The sequence below is a fragment of the Echinococcus granulosus genome (genome assembly GCF_000524195.1).
Source record: "Echinococcus granulosus chromosome Unknown EG_S00136, whole genome shotgun sequence".
In the NCBI taxonomy this organism is placed as follows: domain Eukaryota; kingdom Metazoa; phylum Platyhelminthes; class Cestoda; order Cyclophyllidea; family Taeniidae; genus Echinococcus; species Echinococcus granulosus.
The window spans coordinates 111,836-127,035 of NW_020170516.1; the positions used below are offsets into that span (position 1 = coordinate 111,836).

A 15,200-nucleotide genomic window follows, 5' to 3' on the forward strand; every position below is an offset into this window, starting at 1 on the left:
ATGTGTGATAGCGATTCTGGCTTATCAATTAGTATGAATGGAAGTACCAAAGATATTGACGCTTCTATATCCGGCTCGACAGTTATTAAAATCAACGTCCCGTCGGTTGGTGTAGAGGTTTGTTTTTAGATATTCGAACTGATCTATGTATCCCTAAGCGAGTATACAGCTTTCTTCAAACTGATATGATTTCGGATGTTAAATTAGCGATTGCAACTGATTTACAACTGGAATTTCGTGATATACTGAATTATGGATTATTTCTACCTCCAGCTAACGGAAAAGCTGGAAAATTTTTGCAAGAAGAAAGGCAATTAAGAGATTATCCGTTTTCATGCTCTGTTGGACATTTAGAGGTTAGCTATTGTACTCTCATATTCCCTTAGTTTAAATACAAGCAAAGGATTTACAGAAATCTCCCTACGAATATTAATAAGCTACGAAAGGTTAATTCAAAGGTACGAACAACTTTAAAACGATATTTTTCTGATATATTCGTGTTTAAAGCTTATTTTTGCGTGAATCAACTAGTAAACTTATTTTGATTATGGGTTATTATTCACTCCATATACAACGAAGGCGAATATTGAAGGCAAATAATATTTTTCTTTCATTGTAGCCTAATTTAAGGAAATTTTTGAGTTTGGTGCGCTGTGGTGATTTGGAAAAAGTCACCATCCTTCTTGAAAAAGGACTTGATCCCAATTTTCAATGTCGCGATGATGGTGGTAAGTTGTGCAGAAATCTTCGTCCTCTTACTTCTCAAAGGTGGCTGCTAATGCTAAGTCTATCTTCTTTAGAGACTCCATTAACAATCGCAGTTCGACTTCCTAAGCCTAAGCCTATTATCATGGTCCTGGTTGCTGGTGGTGCCCATTTGGATTATCGTGCTGCGGACAGCTCTACACCTCTCCACAAGGCTGCAATCAACGGGAACTACGAAGCTATTAAAGTGATTTTTAAACCGCTTCAAAGCGCCCTTAATTGCATTTTATTGATTTGATATGTATTGTTCTAATCATTGCTTATGGGAAAGGGGTCGGATGGTAAAGTTCAAATAAGCACGGTGCTTTTAAAGGTGCTTCTGGATTTGGGCCAATCGCCAAACGCCCGGGACTCTAAAGGACTTACTCCGCTCTACCAATGTATTCTTAACGATACGTCAGCAATGTGTGCGGAATGGCTGCTGTTTGATCATTCCACGATCGGTGTCACTGACGGCGCTGGAATGGAGGAGATCCATCAGGTAGGTTAAATTTGCACAGCTCAAAGTTTTGCTTAAAAGACTTCTAGAACGATTGATATGATAAAGTCGTTTGGATCTTCATTATGTGGGTACAAGCGGTATTAGATCACCAAGATTGTTTTTTGTTGTCACATATACTTCATTGAGAAAGCAGGAAAAATATCTGCTAAAACGTAAAGCCGCTATTCTTATTAGAAGACCGGTAGCTATGTGACGAAATCGGATGCGCTTTTGCCCTTCCCTTCCTTCCGCAAATACGTGCTGACGGGAACACAAACTCTTTAAAGCCCACTCGTCTGTACCTATGATCCTAATCCCCGTCAGCATGAAGCAATTCCACTACGGTGTCTATCAAAGCCCTCCAGTGAATGACAGGAGAGCATGTCCTATCGTCATTTTCAGCTCTGATGATAGAAATCTGGCCTTTGGTAAGGAAACACTGAAATGCATGGAAAACTACCACTAGAATGTTGAAAATGGCAAATAATTGTAAAAAGCGAAATTTGAATGCTAGCGCGAATACCGTTTGACAGTTGTTATTCGAAGACGAGGATATGGCGGCTGTCATTTCTGCTTAGCACACAGCATATTTCTAGCTTAAAGCGTTTTTCACCACATGGCGTGCTCGTATCCGCTTTTTCTTCTAAAGTGACAACCATCAGGCCGCAGGAGGCAAGACCTCCCCCAATCACCACATCCCCTAGCGCCAGTGTAAGCAAATAGAGATGGACAGGCAGGGGACAAGCTTTGCAAACGAATCAAAACTTAAATCTTCCAGGTGAAAGACGGAGACTTGCGTCACTATACTATGGCGGGATAAGACTATTTCTGGCATAGTCCGCTCACTTCATCCTCTCACTTTACCTTTACTTCTCCGTTCCCTTAACCCTCCATCCACCACCTCTTCTCTCAACTTCAGCGAACCGAATAAGTGTTTATCTATTGCATCACCATCTACGATAATCTCAGAATAAATTGTGCTTTTGTGGATAGGCTTGTCGATTCGGTCGAGTGCAGCATCTAGAGCAGCTGATTGCGTATGGAGCAAACATCAACAGTCAGACGACATTCAACGGCAATACACCTCTCCACTTCTGTGCCTACAATGGACAGGAATCCTGTGCACGCCTCCTCCTCTTTCGAGGCGCCAACCGGACATTGAAGAATCGTGCCGGTCACACTGCCCATCAGGAGGCCGTTCTGGCCAATCACGTCGCCACGGCCACACTCATTCGTGACTTTCAAGACAAGGATGTTGGTGAGTGACATCATCATCATGTCCATTTGACGCGGAAAGCTAACTGTCTTCAAAAGAGTGTTGGAAAATGAATATTTTTTTGATACAGTTGGGGGCAAGCATTCACGAGGCCAAATTTGTGTCCCGTAATCCAAACCCACTAGTTAATCCACCAGAGCTAAGTGAACACACTCTAGGAAATAACCAAAGGCCGGTCTACAAATTTTCCCCAGTTTAGATTTAGGGTACGAATCTGAATATGCAAATTTTGAATTAGTTCATCCATTTGGGCTATCAGATTGGCGGTGATCGCTCAAGTTTCCTAATGCATTCTAAACAACGTCGAAAATATCAGGAAATGTCTTGTTGTCTTGAATCTGGAAAGGATTTGCTTTTCACCATTATTTAGACGATTACATGCATTCGTTACTCTACAGAATGATGATGATGACTTGAGGCTAGAGGTATACACATGCTGTAAAGTAGAAACTGTGGAGACAGCCTGTTCAGGAGTAGAACATAAATTTACTCAACGCAGTTAAAAATCTGATGGTAAGTTCCCGTCAACAGTTTTGAACGGGTTTCAAGGGGTGGCATTGCCAGAATCTTTAGCTGGGGTGTTATGGATGTAACTAGTCACCGGTCAAATGGGTAATTGTCAATTCCATATGGTTTTCACTGGCAAAATACAGTCGAAGTAGGTGAAAAGTCTTTTGGGCTAAAATTATGGCCACAGATGTTACAGGTAGACATTGCAATTGAAAGAACCGCCGAGAAGGAGTTGAGCGCTTACGATAAGTGTCGCCTTTATCAAAGCCTTAAGAAACACCGTCAATTAGAGAGGCTCTTGAATTAATGCATCCAATCACAGCTAATAAATAAGGGCGAAATTCCCTAATTAACGTTTTTTGTGGCCCTTTGAGACCTTAGTAGATGAAGTCGGTAGTGTGGTGGCTGAGACCTTTTGTAAGCACCAGCTTTGGGATGGTGATGTGTCCTTTCAGTAGAACAAATGTGCTACTGAGGATTGAGTAGGCATCTAAAGAAGAAGAAGAAAAACTAAATTAAACCATCCGATCACGGGAGAAATTCGGGTAGAATAAATTTTGAGTTCTTTTTCTAGATTTCAAGGTGGCGTTCCTAGAAATGAGGTGCAAAACGCCCTCCAAGCAAATAATGAAGGTATTACTAAGATGTGAATGTGGTTTAAACTTAGATAAAACTTATTGTTGACACCACTGGGCTTACGGGTTCTCCACAACAATTCACCCTCCGCAATTTCTTGTCAAAGCCTTCCATTCCGACGTAATCTCTCCCAAACACTTGCCAATGCCTACATACAAAATTTGGGAGGTCCTAGTAACTCCCATCGAAAGCATTTCTCCCTGTGCAACTCCATCTATCTAGTAATTGTTAAAACCAGCTAACGAGTTGACAACACCTTTTCCCGAATGCGCGTAGTTTGAGTCGAAATTTTCAAACAATTCATGAAGTGAATACTGGGGCTTAGGATCCGTCTGTCTCAGTGCTTGTTAACATGTCTGAAGGTGAGTGTCAAAAAGAAGAATATCAACTCAGGTCACATGGTACGGCGTCTGACCTCAGGTGATGGTAAACAAAGTGGTCTTTGTCGCTTGCGGTGACCTCAGCCTACACAATCTGACAAGCCTTAGTTCTCTCAGTAAAGTTGTTTGCCGGAGCTAAACATCCACTAGGTTGTATTAAACAGACTCTCTTATGTTGCTTCAAACAGTAAACATGGGTCGCACAATCCAGATAAGGAGGAGTTCATTTGGCATCAGGGAAAGCTTATAAATACAAGTAATTCTTCATTATCAGAGATTATTCCAGTCGGCAAGTTGAAAGTCTTTCGACAAAATGGTTGAATGCCTCGAATGTCTGAGCCTCGGTGCTTACTTTTGCTGGAAGAAAGTTAACAGTTGTGAAACAGTTATGGTTTATACACTTTCCAACATCTTAATTTCTGATGGGTCGGAGTAACACCACTTGATTCCTGAACACTCAGTAGCTCTCAGTCAATCAGTACCTGTCAAAGTAGCCATTAAGTGCCGATCCCAATAACCAATTGGCCCATGTCATTTTCTGTTGTCAGTTCCACTGCGAGGCAGTCCCAAGTACAATCAGAAACGGCGGCAGGCGAGCCAGATACGTCCGCTGGGCGAGCGCTGTTCCAGCCTCGGCCGCCTGTCGGAGGGCTTCACCACTACCGAGGCACTCTCCTCGCCCCCTATCCTTCCAAAATCGTCCTTCCCTGAGGTCACCTTGAAGCCATCCAACGGTACCACAAGGGCCCATATGGCAACAAGCTCCAGCGGCTACTCACTGTGCAACGAGGGGACCGGTAAGCTGTTATTTTTCAGTCGTCTAAGAAAAACCAGCATCATTTTGAATGGGAAACTTTCCATCATAACCACCTCAAACCTCTAATACGGAAGCTGGATTCACAGCTAAAAAAATACCCTTGTGTATGGAATCAACCTTTTTTAAGCAATGCATCTGGGACGTTTCAGTTGGCGACTGGGCTGTAGTATCCAGAGTCGTAGCATACTTAATTTCGACCGCTAAACCTTTTTAAATGCCCTTCCTCTCTACATGCGACTAAGAAATAATTAAAATCTGGCTGTTGGAGGAAGAAAAGCATTTTTTTATGCTACAAACTTTATAAACAAAGCGAAGATGGTCTTCGAGGTCACTCCTCTCACCTAATGCACTCAGTTTCCTTTTCCTGGGACACCTCGTGAACCGGCCTAGAAAGTTCGACTCATTAAAACTTGCTTTTTTCGGCCCTCCGAAGGGTTAAGAGCGACAAATTTCCGTTAGCTAAAGGTCATAACTGCACTTGAAAGTGGACTGCAATTAAAACGACGATTGAAAGTGGTTAGAATTTGATTTTAAAGTGAGGAGAGTACCAAAAGCTCCAATAAGGGTCACTGCAATATGGTAGTGTCGAAGCTGTTGGTAGAACAGCTTTATCTTCCTAAAGAGAGCTCGATTAAGCTGACTGGCATCGATGAAATTCGGAGGATGGATAGGGGATAGATGGACCCAGTAGGTATTAGCAACAGCTGCTGTCTGATGGCTACGGTGGCCAAGTTTCCGAATCCAGATCCGTCCCGTAGTTAGAGTAGCAGGCTTATTTGTATCGGCTAAACGCAATCTATCGCTTCCCGACAAGAAACCTGACCGATTGGCAATGGCCGACTGATCTCAGCTACATAGTCGCAAATTCCGCCCTTCATTGCTTTATCCGACCGGCAGCAGGGAACACTCATTTGTTGTAATAGGTTAATGAGGTCATCAGTTTTGTTAAGCCATCCGTAAACCACTAAAAATGATGGATGATACTCCATCATATGGAACGTTATAGTATGCGTAAAACCTACGCAGATATCCATCCACACAACATTGTTGTAATGGAGAATATGTTAGCGCAGGTGGAGATAGACGCGTCTGCTCCTTTTACAGCCGCCCTCAGCCTACCATCATTTTCTAATTTGATCTCACTCCCGATCTTTCACATAACTGATGCAACTTAGCTATTGTTCCCGCCAGTGCTGACCTCCTCACCTAAATAACACCCACGATTAGGCGTTGTTGTTGAGCCAGATCCTCGCCAGCCAAACACACCGTCACTAAGTGTTTCAGGCTGACTGCAAAAAAGTGACAGGACTCTTCACCTGCTCGTTGGCTAAGCACATTTCCAAAAGTTTTCACAACAGGAATATCGCTTCATAGACAGCAGAATGGTCTCCCTCAAAGAAAATGCTTTTAGAGAGTTTTTTCATAATCATTAATACAAAATCGCCTTAAGTAGACACTTCATGTCACAAATTGGGCAGTGTCATGCTGTAACATGCCTACCCCACCTCCGACTTCACTAATTGGCGAGATTTGCATCTCTGACGGTGTGAAGGTCCATTTGTCTCACTTTCGCACCTTCGATCACTCAGACCTCTGCGGCATTGCCATCGGCGCCCAGGCCTTATCCAGGTTTTCTGTTTCTCTATTTATGCGCGTTAAATATTGTGTGCTTTTCAAGTAAATCATATCGGTTGCATTGGATGAGCTAATGCTAAAATTTTGAAAAATAATGTCAATTCATCTGTGACCCCCGATTGACTTAAACGAGTGGTATAACGCGGATGGCGTTGCGATGATCAGCAAAATGGATTTGTAATGTCCACCAAGAAATTGCCAGACACTCTTCATTTTCTTAGAACTAGTTCACGAATTTGCGAGCTTGGCTGTGAAACCCAACTCTCGAAGTAGGTTTTCCCTGCTCCTTGCTAACTGCATGATGGACGAATCTAGGGAGACTAGAGAGGTCCGCGTAGCTACACTCCTGATCCACTAGTAATTTCAAAATATATTCATTCAAATCATTTTGATGCTGTTATCCGGTTTCATAAGGAGGAGAAGTAATGTAAAGTTATTGGGGTGGAACAAGCAGACCCTGTAAATTCGTATTTTTTTTCATTAGACTCGTAAGATCGGCTCTCCGTTTATTATCTACATTTCGCACTTTCCCTACTTGTTTTTAAACTCTTCTCCATGGGTCAGGGACTTTCACATCCTCCACCATTGGCGTTTGGCATCTGTATCCGCTTTTCGTTTTCATTCTCCTGCACGGTTACTCCCTTACTTTGGACCTTTTGATACCTTAACTTACCGTTTGTCTAAAAGTTTACCTTTATAAAGTTTACCCTGTTAAACCTTCAGGCATAACCTTGTATACTTGCAAATAGATTTTTTAAAAACAAAGCAGAAGAAGCACTGTCAGCGTTCAAGACACGACTGGCCAAAGATCGCGCTCTCGGGTTTTTTTTTTCACTTCAAATCTAAAAATAGTACATGCTAGTGATGAATACGAAATCATTGCCTTTATGTATTGTCATGGCAGCGACCAAGAGATCAAAACACATGCCAAATGAACGGAATAATTTATGCAGACACGTGTGCGGCCATTACTCCGCTACTTAAATGTATTTCAGCGTCCGGCAAACAGCTGTTTTCGGAGGCTGGCGGACCGCCACTGCGGGGGACTCCGAGGGCTTCTGTGTCGGGATGGCACTCTCCTATTTCAGATGGCAGCCTTACAGTCAGTCGACTTCAACAAAACCGAATACCGTTGAACTCCTCAAATGGACTTTCTGGGTATCCGGAAACCTCAGATACAATATCACTACGGAGCTGTGCATCGTCCTTCACAGGTTAGTAGACCAAAATAAGAATCTTTTCCTACTTAGACACGCCTAACATTCTTGAAGAAGGCTTCTCAGTGCTTTTTTACTGCAATTCGTCCACAATTTTGTTATTTTATTGGTCATGAAATTGCAAACTTACTGTCACTTAAGAAGAAGCACTCCATTTATCCATAGTGGCCTTTTTCGGTCTTCAGTAGAATTTAAACATTCATTTGATTTTCTGATTTACTCAAAGAAGTGATTAGACGAAAGTCATGTTAGGGTAGTGTTCATGAAGTGAATAACAACCTTGTCAGGGATTGATTCCGCGGCCACTTGTAACAAATCACTGCGAGGGCAATATTGTCCACTAGCCTAAATGACACGAACCGCACTGAGCTTGTTGGATATGACGGTGTAATTCTTTTATCAAATTAATGCAAACCTCTCGTGAACTTACTGGTTGAAGTACCAGGTCATTTAGTTACTCTTGATAGATAATAGACAGACTTGTTGGATTATTGCAAGAACTTTTTGGGTGGGCAGGAAAGTCTGTTGGAGTTCAGTCAAGTACACCTTGTGGTGGCTTTGAAAAATACGTCTTCTTGGAGCTGAAATCAAATTATCCTGTTCTATGCATCTTTTGGCATCAAATAGCTTATCCAAGGATACACCATAGTCAATCCTTACATTCTACAGGTTGCCAACATCTACTGACAGTTATTAATGGTAGCTACCAAACATCCATTTCTTTACTGATTAAATTATCAAAAGGAAAGTATGTAATTACTTTTCTTGAAAAGCAATAAACATTTCTAATTTATATTAACCTGTATAACTCAAATTCGACGAAGTATTTTCTGTGGATTATTGCTTCACTCCCACGACAACATTTTTTTCGGGCCAAGGGGAATCAGGGGACGTCCGAATGAGCTACAGTTATGGCGCAGTCGTCCACTAAGGCCAAGGCATTTGTTCACACAGTAATAATTTGCCCTATTAATTTTCTTCTCCGTATGTGAATATGCATACTTGGCGGTAGAGTTGCTCTGAAGTCACTGCAAGGAGCACCAGTTTAAAGGGCTGGCGGGCTGGTATGGTGGTAATCCCATACCTCCAGCATGGAGGCTGAATAGTGGGAGAAGGGATGGATCCTATAGTCAGTTCGCATTCTAGTACGCATATCCAGGTAACGCTGTCTGGATTTCGTCAGTCACACTCTTAGCTCCCGAAGTGTTGAGAAAATTGGTGAATCCTGATTATTTGTTTTCATGGGAAGCATTTTAGAACCCCACTTATCTGTGGAGCATACCAACATTGGAGTGCAGAATAGCCGTGAAATTGGGAGCATGGCATAGCTCCATGTTATCAGTGGAAAGGTAGAATCATGGGAAGCAGGACGGGCTTGCGTGACCGAATGTACAATGTGCATTTCTGGTACACAGACCTGGAAAATGTCTTCCACCCCTCCTTAGTAAGAACTGGTCAAGATTAATCAAGCATATTTGTAACGAAGTCGGGTCGTATAATCGCAAATAAACAAACTTATCGTCGTTGAAACTAGAAGTCGAGCAAGCACCACATTCGGAGCTGGGTGTCACATGCGCTCTTCGGCAGTGACGACTGGTTTCACCACATCGACTGAAAAAGCGTTCAACTCACCCCACACGTAACATGCCAATGCGACCATCTAGACACACTGAGGCCTAAAACATACTCTATCAACTCTGCCTGAGCGTTTTTTTAAAATTCTCATCATCTGCACCTGGAGCACACGACTGCCACCCACCTACACACCCATTCAGCATGAGCAGTTGGTCAGACGTCGGACCGGTGGCATTGACAACTCACCTTTCTTGTGCGCGTGTGGATGGGTGGGTGGGTGCGCATCCACGTGTGTGCCTGTGATAAGCGGTCACCTTGCGTGCTCGAGAGTGAACGCGACGGTCCAGGCAAAGCCTCACGACACACATACACACGCCCAAACATGCGCCTTCGTTCTCGCTCTCGCCTTTCACATTGGCCACCCTCCGTACCATGACTCACCATCGACGTAGAAGTGTACAGCAAGAGGCATAGCAGGCAATGTAGCCTCCCTGTTGCAGTGACTACGCCTATTGTTGGGGCTTGCTCATTGGTCAGGGTGTGTGCGCATGTGGGAGGACGGGGGTGGGACCTGTTGCCATGATCATGCCGACTCAACACGCTCACATGGTGACCCAATTACGTTAGTTACCGACTGCTGTCTCGTCTACTTTTTGTTGACAGGGTGAATTGGACTTCATGGCACTTTTTCCTCCAGACGCATAGACAAGCCAAGTGAATTGCCAGCAAGAGTAGTGGGCGTGTTGTTTTCGATTACTCTCGGCTAAAAATTACGCCAACTGATGGTACAGATATAACGTTTGGGAAAAAAAGGGGCTTTACATTAGATTGCTTAATCGAAAAATGCTTTTATGAGGGGGGAAATCATGAATACAACAGATTAGATTGCGAAAAGTGCTCCACCAATTTCCTGCCCCGCCCCCCCCCCTTAAAACAAAAATGGTAGTTTACCTTACGTTGTAAATGGGCTTTTATATTTAAAAAATGTTTTGTCTCCTATTAGTAGAATGGACAGCTTTCCTGGAAACTACCTTGATTTCTACTGTTCCCATTTTCTATTAACCACTTTCATTTTGAAGTGCCTTCAAGAACTTACGGATACTTTGCATTTTCATGGAAGTCAAACCGAGTTTTTGAAAATACGGGTGACATAATTAGACGGCTTTGTATCATAAACCAAAGAAATTAATCAACACGTTCTCGAATTAAAATCGACCACAACAGCTACCCACGTGTTGTATTCACTCACCTTGACCGGCCAAATGGTAATTCAACTCCTCCTCAACAATAAAACAATGCCTACATTCGCAGATTGAGAAAATTTTCGCATATGGTTGATGGTTTAACATTCAGACACTCCTTCTAAGACAGGATTTGATGCAAACTTTTTGGTCATAATCTGTTATAGGGTGGATGTCACGCATATGTGACGCTGGTAGCAAATGCGTGAATGGCAGAAAATAGTCTCAAATACAAATTCACCTCCAAATTTTTCCGAGAGATTGTATTTTTAGGAAGTATCAACTGCCATTTCGATGCTTTACAAAAGAAATAAGCGCTGTTAGACCTAAACAGTGTAACCGAGGTTAGCTGATTCTTGTCTCGCCGCAAATTCATCTGTTTTCTAAGTCATAGCCTTATGACACTAAAATTAGCAGAAGGCAAGTTTAGTTCCTCTATGGGATTAAATTATGCTTCAAGTTGTACCGTTACTCCATTTATGCCTTAGCAAGATGAGAAAATTTGCCTCGTCCCTAGTGTGAAAGCTTTCACAACCTAGACAGGAGGCAGCACTGCACTTTGTCCGGGTTGTAGGCATCATTCTCATTCCACGGCGAGGGGACACTAATGCCACCAAAGCACTGAAACTAAGAGTGAGAGAGGGGGAGCGAGTCACCCGCTAAGGTGACATTTCAAACTACAGAAAAGTTAATATTTAAAAGTGCCAGACTGCCGTGGCTTACAAACTTTCGGAATCGCTAACACAACACACCAACCTTTGTGTGCCAACCCCACGGATTGCAATCACTTGACCTTTAATCCGCTGCACATTCAAGAGGGGCTAAAACGGTGAGTGTAGCTTGGACGCCATCAACGATAGAGCCATCAGCACTCAGAAAAGGAAAATAAAAACAGACTGCTGTCCAAAAATAAATGCTAAAGAGGAGAAAGGATGCTGTGTAAAACACACCTTCAGAAGGGAGGTACACCGCTTGACGGGTGTGTAGCAACTGTGATTAGGTTGAATTCAAGCCTCTGCTAAATTGAATATGACTTCCCTCTGGACCCTTTTTTCCCTCCACTTGGTTAAATGCCGAGTTTACGACGGCGTGACACGATGATGTTGGACATTCTATTAAGTGAGCACTTTTGTAGAATTGACAAGAAATTCACGTTGTTTGCTATCGAAGCCTTGGTGACAAATTTGCCTATTTCCTTCTTAACCTCATAATATGGTTTCCAGTGATTTTCACTTCTGCTTGATATTTAGTTTACCCAATTGCCTCAAACTTTAGCTACACTAGAAATATCAAATGTCTCATGTTATATTGATGGTCAGAGATGTTGAAAATCCTCCCTTTTTACTACAATGTGTGGAGAGATTCGAAACTCACTTTATTTAGTCTTCAAAAAAACCCAAAAAGCTATGAACTTCGCATTAAAATACGAAAAGATAATAGTTTCTCTGCATACGAAGAAAAGAAATTTTAAAGGAGCTCCAAAACTGTGACAATAGCTTGGTTCCGAAATGCAGTTTTGGAGGCGACTTTTGCCCTGTCCAATGGGGTAAAAGATGCCTATGCATAGTTGAACTGACGAATGAAAATGCTATTCTCTTCAAGCACCCCATTTATGAGGAGGAAATGAGGTTTAACCAATTTTGCCGCATCACTTTCCATACACCTTCCGGGACGGTTTCTACTTCACTGGCAGTCTGGGTAGTCTTGCATCCACCTCGTAAAGGCTCTGGTAGCAAAGTGGAAGTGAATTTATGGCCACCATTGCGAGAAGTGAAAAAGATGATAAATCACAGCATTAGTCGATCCACTTTATCACCTCTTCACTTTTTGCACTTTTTCCGGAAGCGCAAAAGCCATCGCTTTATCCTTCCGACACTCATGTAAGTGGGATAAAGGGCATGCGGGGGTTATGCTCCTCATGATAAGTATTCTTCCTCTTCTCCTCTATATTTCACTCCCTGTTGGAGGAAATGCGTAAGCTATGCTAATTACCCGAAGTCCGACTAATGCCTTTCCGGTGGAGTGGAGGTGGACGTCCAATTTTTTGCTCCAACCATATGGATGCGATTTTGAGAGTTTTGTTGGGACAATTTCCGAATATCGCCTTTTGAATGTCACGTGCCAGACGACTGCCTAAATTTGACTGCATCCTTTGTCGACTTCGAAGCACTGAATTATGCATGAAATGCCATGATTTTGAGTGAATTGTTTGTTATAAGGTTTTCGGCACCTCAGGCGAATCCCACTCAACAGTTATTTTAAGCTGAAAACCCTGCATTAGTCGAGCCAAGTCAAAGTGGCGTAGCCCTGTTGGTTTCATTGTGACGCTTTCACAACGCGGTCTCACAGCCAATGTGGGGACCACCGTCCGGGTGCAAAAAACACTTATCACGCATTAACTAAATAGAATGGACTCGTTAGAAACTTAGGGTAGGCTTAACAACTGAGACATAACGGCGGGTAACCTTCCCATTTCTGTTCCTGTTGACAAGAGGGTATTGGGAACGGTTAATGTTTATTTTTATCAAGCATAGCAGAACTTGCTTCCTCATTTACCATGGAAAAGAAGCCAATCACACGCCGAAATATGTAGCTCTTGATAAAAAAACCGGCCCGTGCAGGATTGTACATGGGACGCTAACAATGTGTGAAAGGAGTTTCCTCCTAGCGACAAACTTTAAACTGGTTGGATACTTTAATAACGTGCACAGGATTGCTGTAAGGGGTCGTTGTAAAGTATTTTCTCGTGCAATGCAGATGTAATGCAGGAACTAGATGTTGCTATGTTTAGCTTCCATCACCGGCATGTTACCGAAGCCCTCACGTCACACATATGTGACAGGTTTTGTGAGAAGGAAATAAATTATGTTGGAAAAGGAAAAAAAAAGGAAGGACAACTGATTTCGTTGTAAAACGATGAATCCCCTGGGTTGCGGTGGCCGATTTATTTCCTAGACTCTGCTAGTGATTGCGCAAAAGATGATTTAATGTCCAACTCTAAATGATTACAAGGTTAATTCTTCCACTGCAACAATTTATTGGTCTAACTTTTGATGTTTGGCACCTGTGAAATCTTCAGTTGCGTGATTACTTTGGAATCCAACTGGTTAATCGGCTCACCCAGCTGCACGCACTCAAGAATGGGCTGGAGGAGGCCAGTGGTCTCTTCAATTAGCTGGCTCACCGTAATCAGGTTGTCATCTCTACAAAGCAACGCTTATTTTATGGCGAAGGACCACCATAGTCAGACGATGCCGGCAAAAACCACTATTGAGGTGTTGCACTTCCATCGAATTACAAATTAGGCGACACCCTACATTGGGCAACAGCACAAATGCTTGATTGAATTAAAACCCGAGAATATGACTGAGTAAGAGGTAGAGCTCAAAGGCGTGCAACCCTAGGAACACCTACCAAATAAATTATTTTTTGATTTTGTGTAGTTCATCACTTTTTTGCCATTGGTGCGTTCAAACAAAGGGTTGCCAAGTTATTAAACACAAAAGACCAAATGGTCTCAGGCACCGGGGTAGGAATTTTGTAGCATTTATTATGGACGTGAGATGGAAGCTGAGGTGAAAGAATAATCCAATTCAGATCACAAGTAAGATGCAGGGCTTTATGCATAATAAGACGGACTTCCGGAAACAGAGGGACAAGATTTTTGAATAGGTTTAACGGCAGGAATTAAGGGAGTACAAGAATTTCAAATGGTAGATATCCTCCTCAGGGGTGGTGTTTCCTTAATATACCAACATAAATTCGGACCCTGCCAAAATAGCGGCGTAACTTTTAGTAAACGGCGAGGAATGGTTAACAACAATCACGAGTGCCTAGTACAGGATGACACATTGATTGTGCACCAAAAATTGAATGAGGGCTGGTTGCTGATTCTATGCTGGCACTTTCCTCGGCTTCTTACAACCCTTTGAGCGAAGGGGAGTTTGCGCCTGGACAGTCAGCCAAGAGTAGTCAATGGGGAAAGCCTGTCAACCGTTTTGAGGTTACATGCCGTGAAAATAGCAGTGCGTGAACTTGGAGAAGGAGAATTAGGAATCACAGACTAGTGACTCATTGCATTTTATAGGACCTTACAGCAGCTGACCAATGTACATACGTTGAACTGTCTTGTAGGACATCTTCATTACCGCTAAGATGACGCCTCGACACCCCAAGTGGACTGATTCATGGTTGGGGTAAACCAAATTAAAAGTAGAATCATAAACAGGCATTTACTGCCCTGACTTTTTTCTGAATCAGACCGTTTTACAGAATTCTAAATAAGCACACTGGTTCACTCGGACATCCTGCAATTCATTTTAGGGCGGTGTTCGGAGACGGGTACGCTCTGTTCTACGACCTCCCGCCCCAATACGCACCAAGATGGAAGCAGCAGCATACTGTAAGCAAAATTATTCTTTTCTTGAAACCGCAAATCGCTGTCAGTTAGGCCAGCAAGGTCCTTTTTACGAAGGTAAGGAGAGCAAAAAGGGTTTTGTGCAGTAATTATGTTGGTCCTCCCAAAACAAGAAATGATTGGCAGATGTACCAATGATTAAAAAGACAGAAATTTAGTACAGGCCCCTCCAGCAATTTCTTCCCACCATCACAGTCACTAGTAGGTTGAAGAAAAGACAGCAGCGGTGGTCTGTTTATGGTATTTGGTT

At 42.8% G+C, this 15,200-nt stretch overlaps 1 protein-coding gene across 1 annotated transcript; it reads left to right on the forward strand. All coding sequences in view use genetic code 11, as the record gives it.

Moving 5' to 3' along the window:
* On the forward strand, positions 1-7,760 carry EGR_09194 (SH3 and multiple ankyrin repeat domains-containing protein; the record flags this gene model as incomplete). Its single annotated transcript, XM_024498443.1, has 10 exons — positions 1-117; positions 159-356; positions 620-728; positions 801-952; positions 1,037-1,246; positions 2,240-2,504; positions 4,597-4,845; positions 6,722-6,857; positions 7,496-7,714; positions 7,751-7,760. 10 exons carry the CDS (start codon positions 1-3, stop codon positions 7,758-7,760), a joined length of 1,665 nt encoding a protein of 554 aa, XP_024347143.1.
* Positions 7,761-15,200: the final 7,440 nt, after the last annotated feature.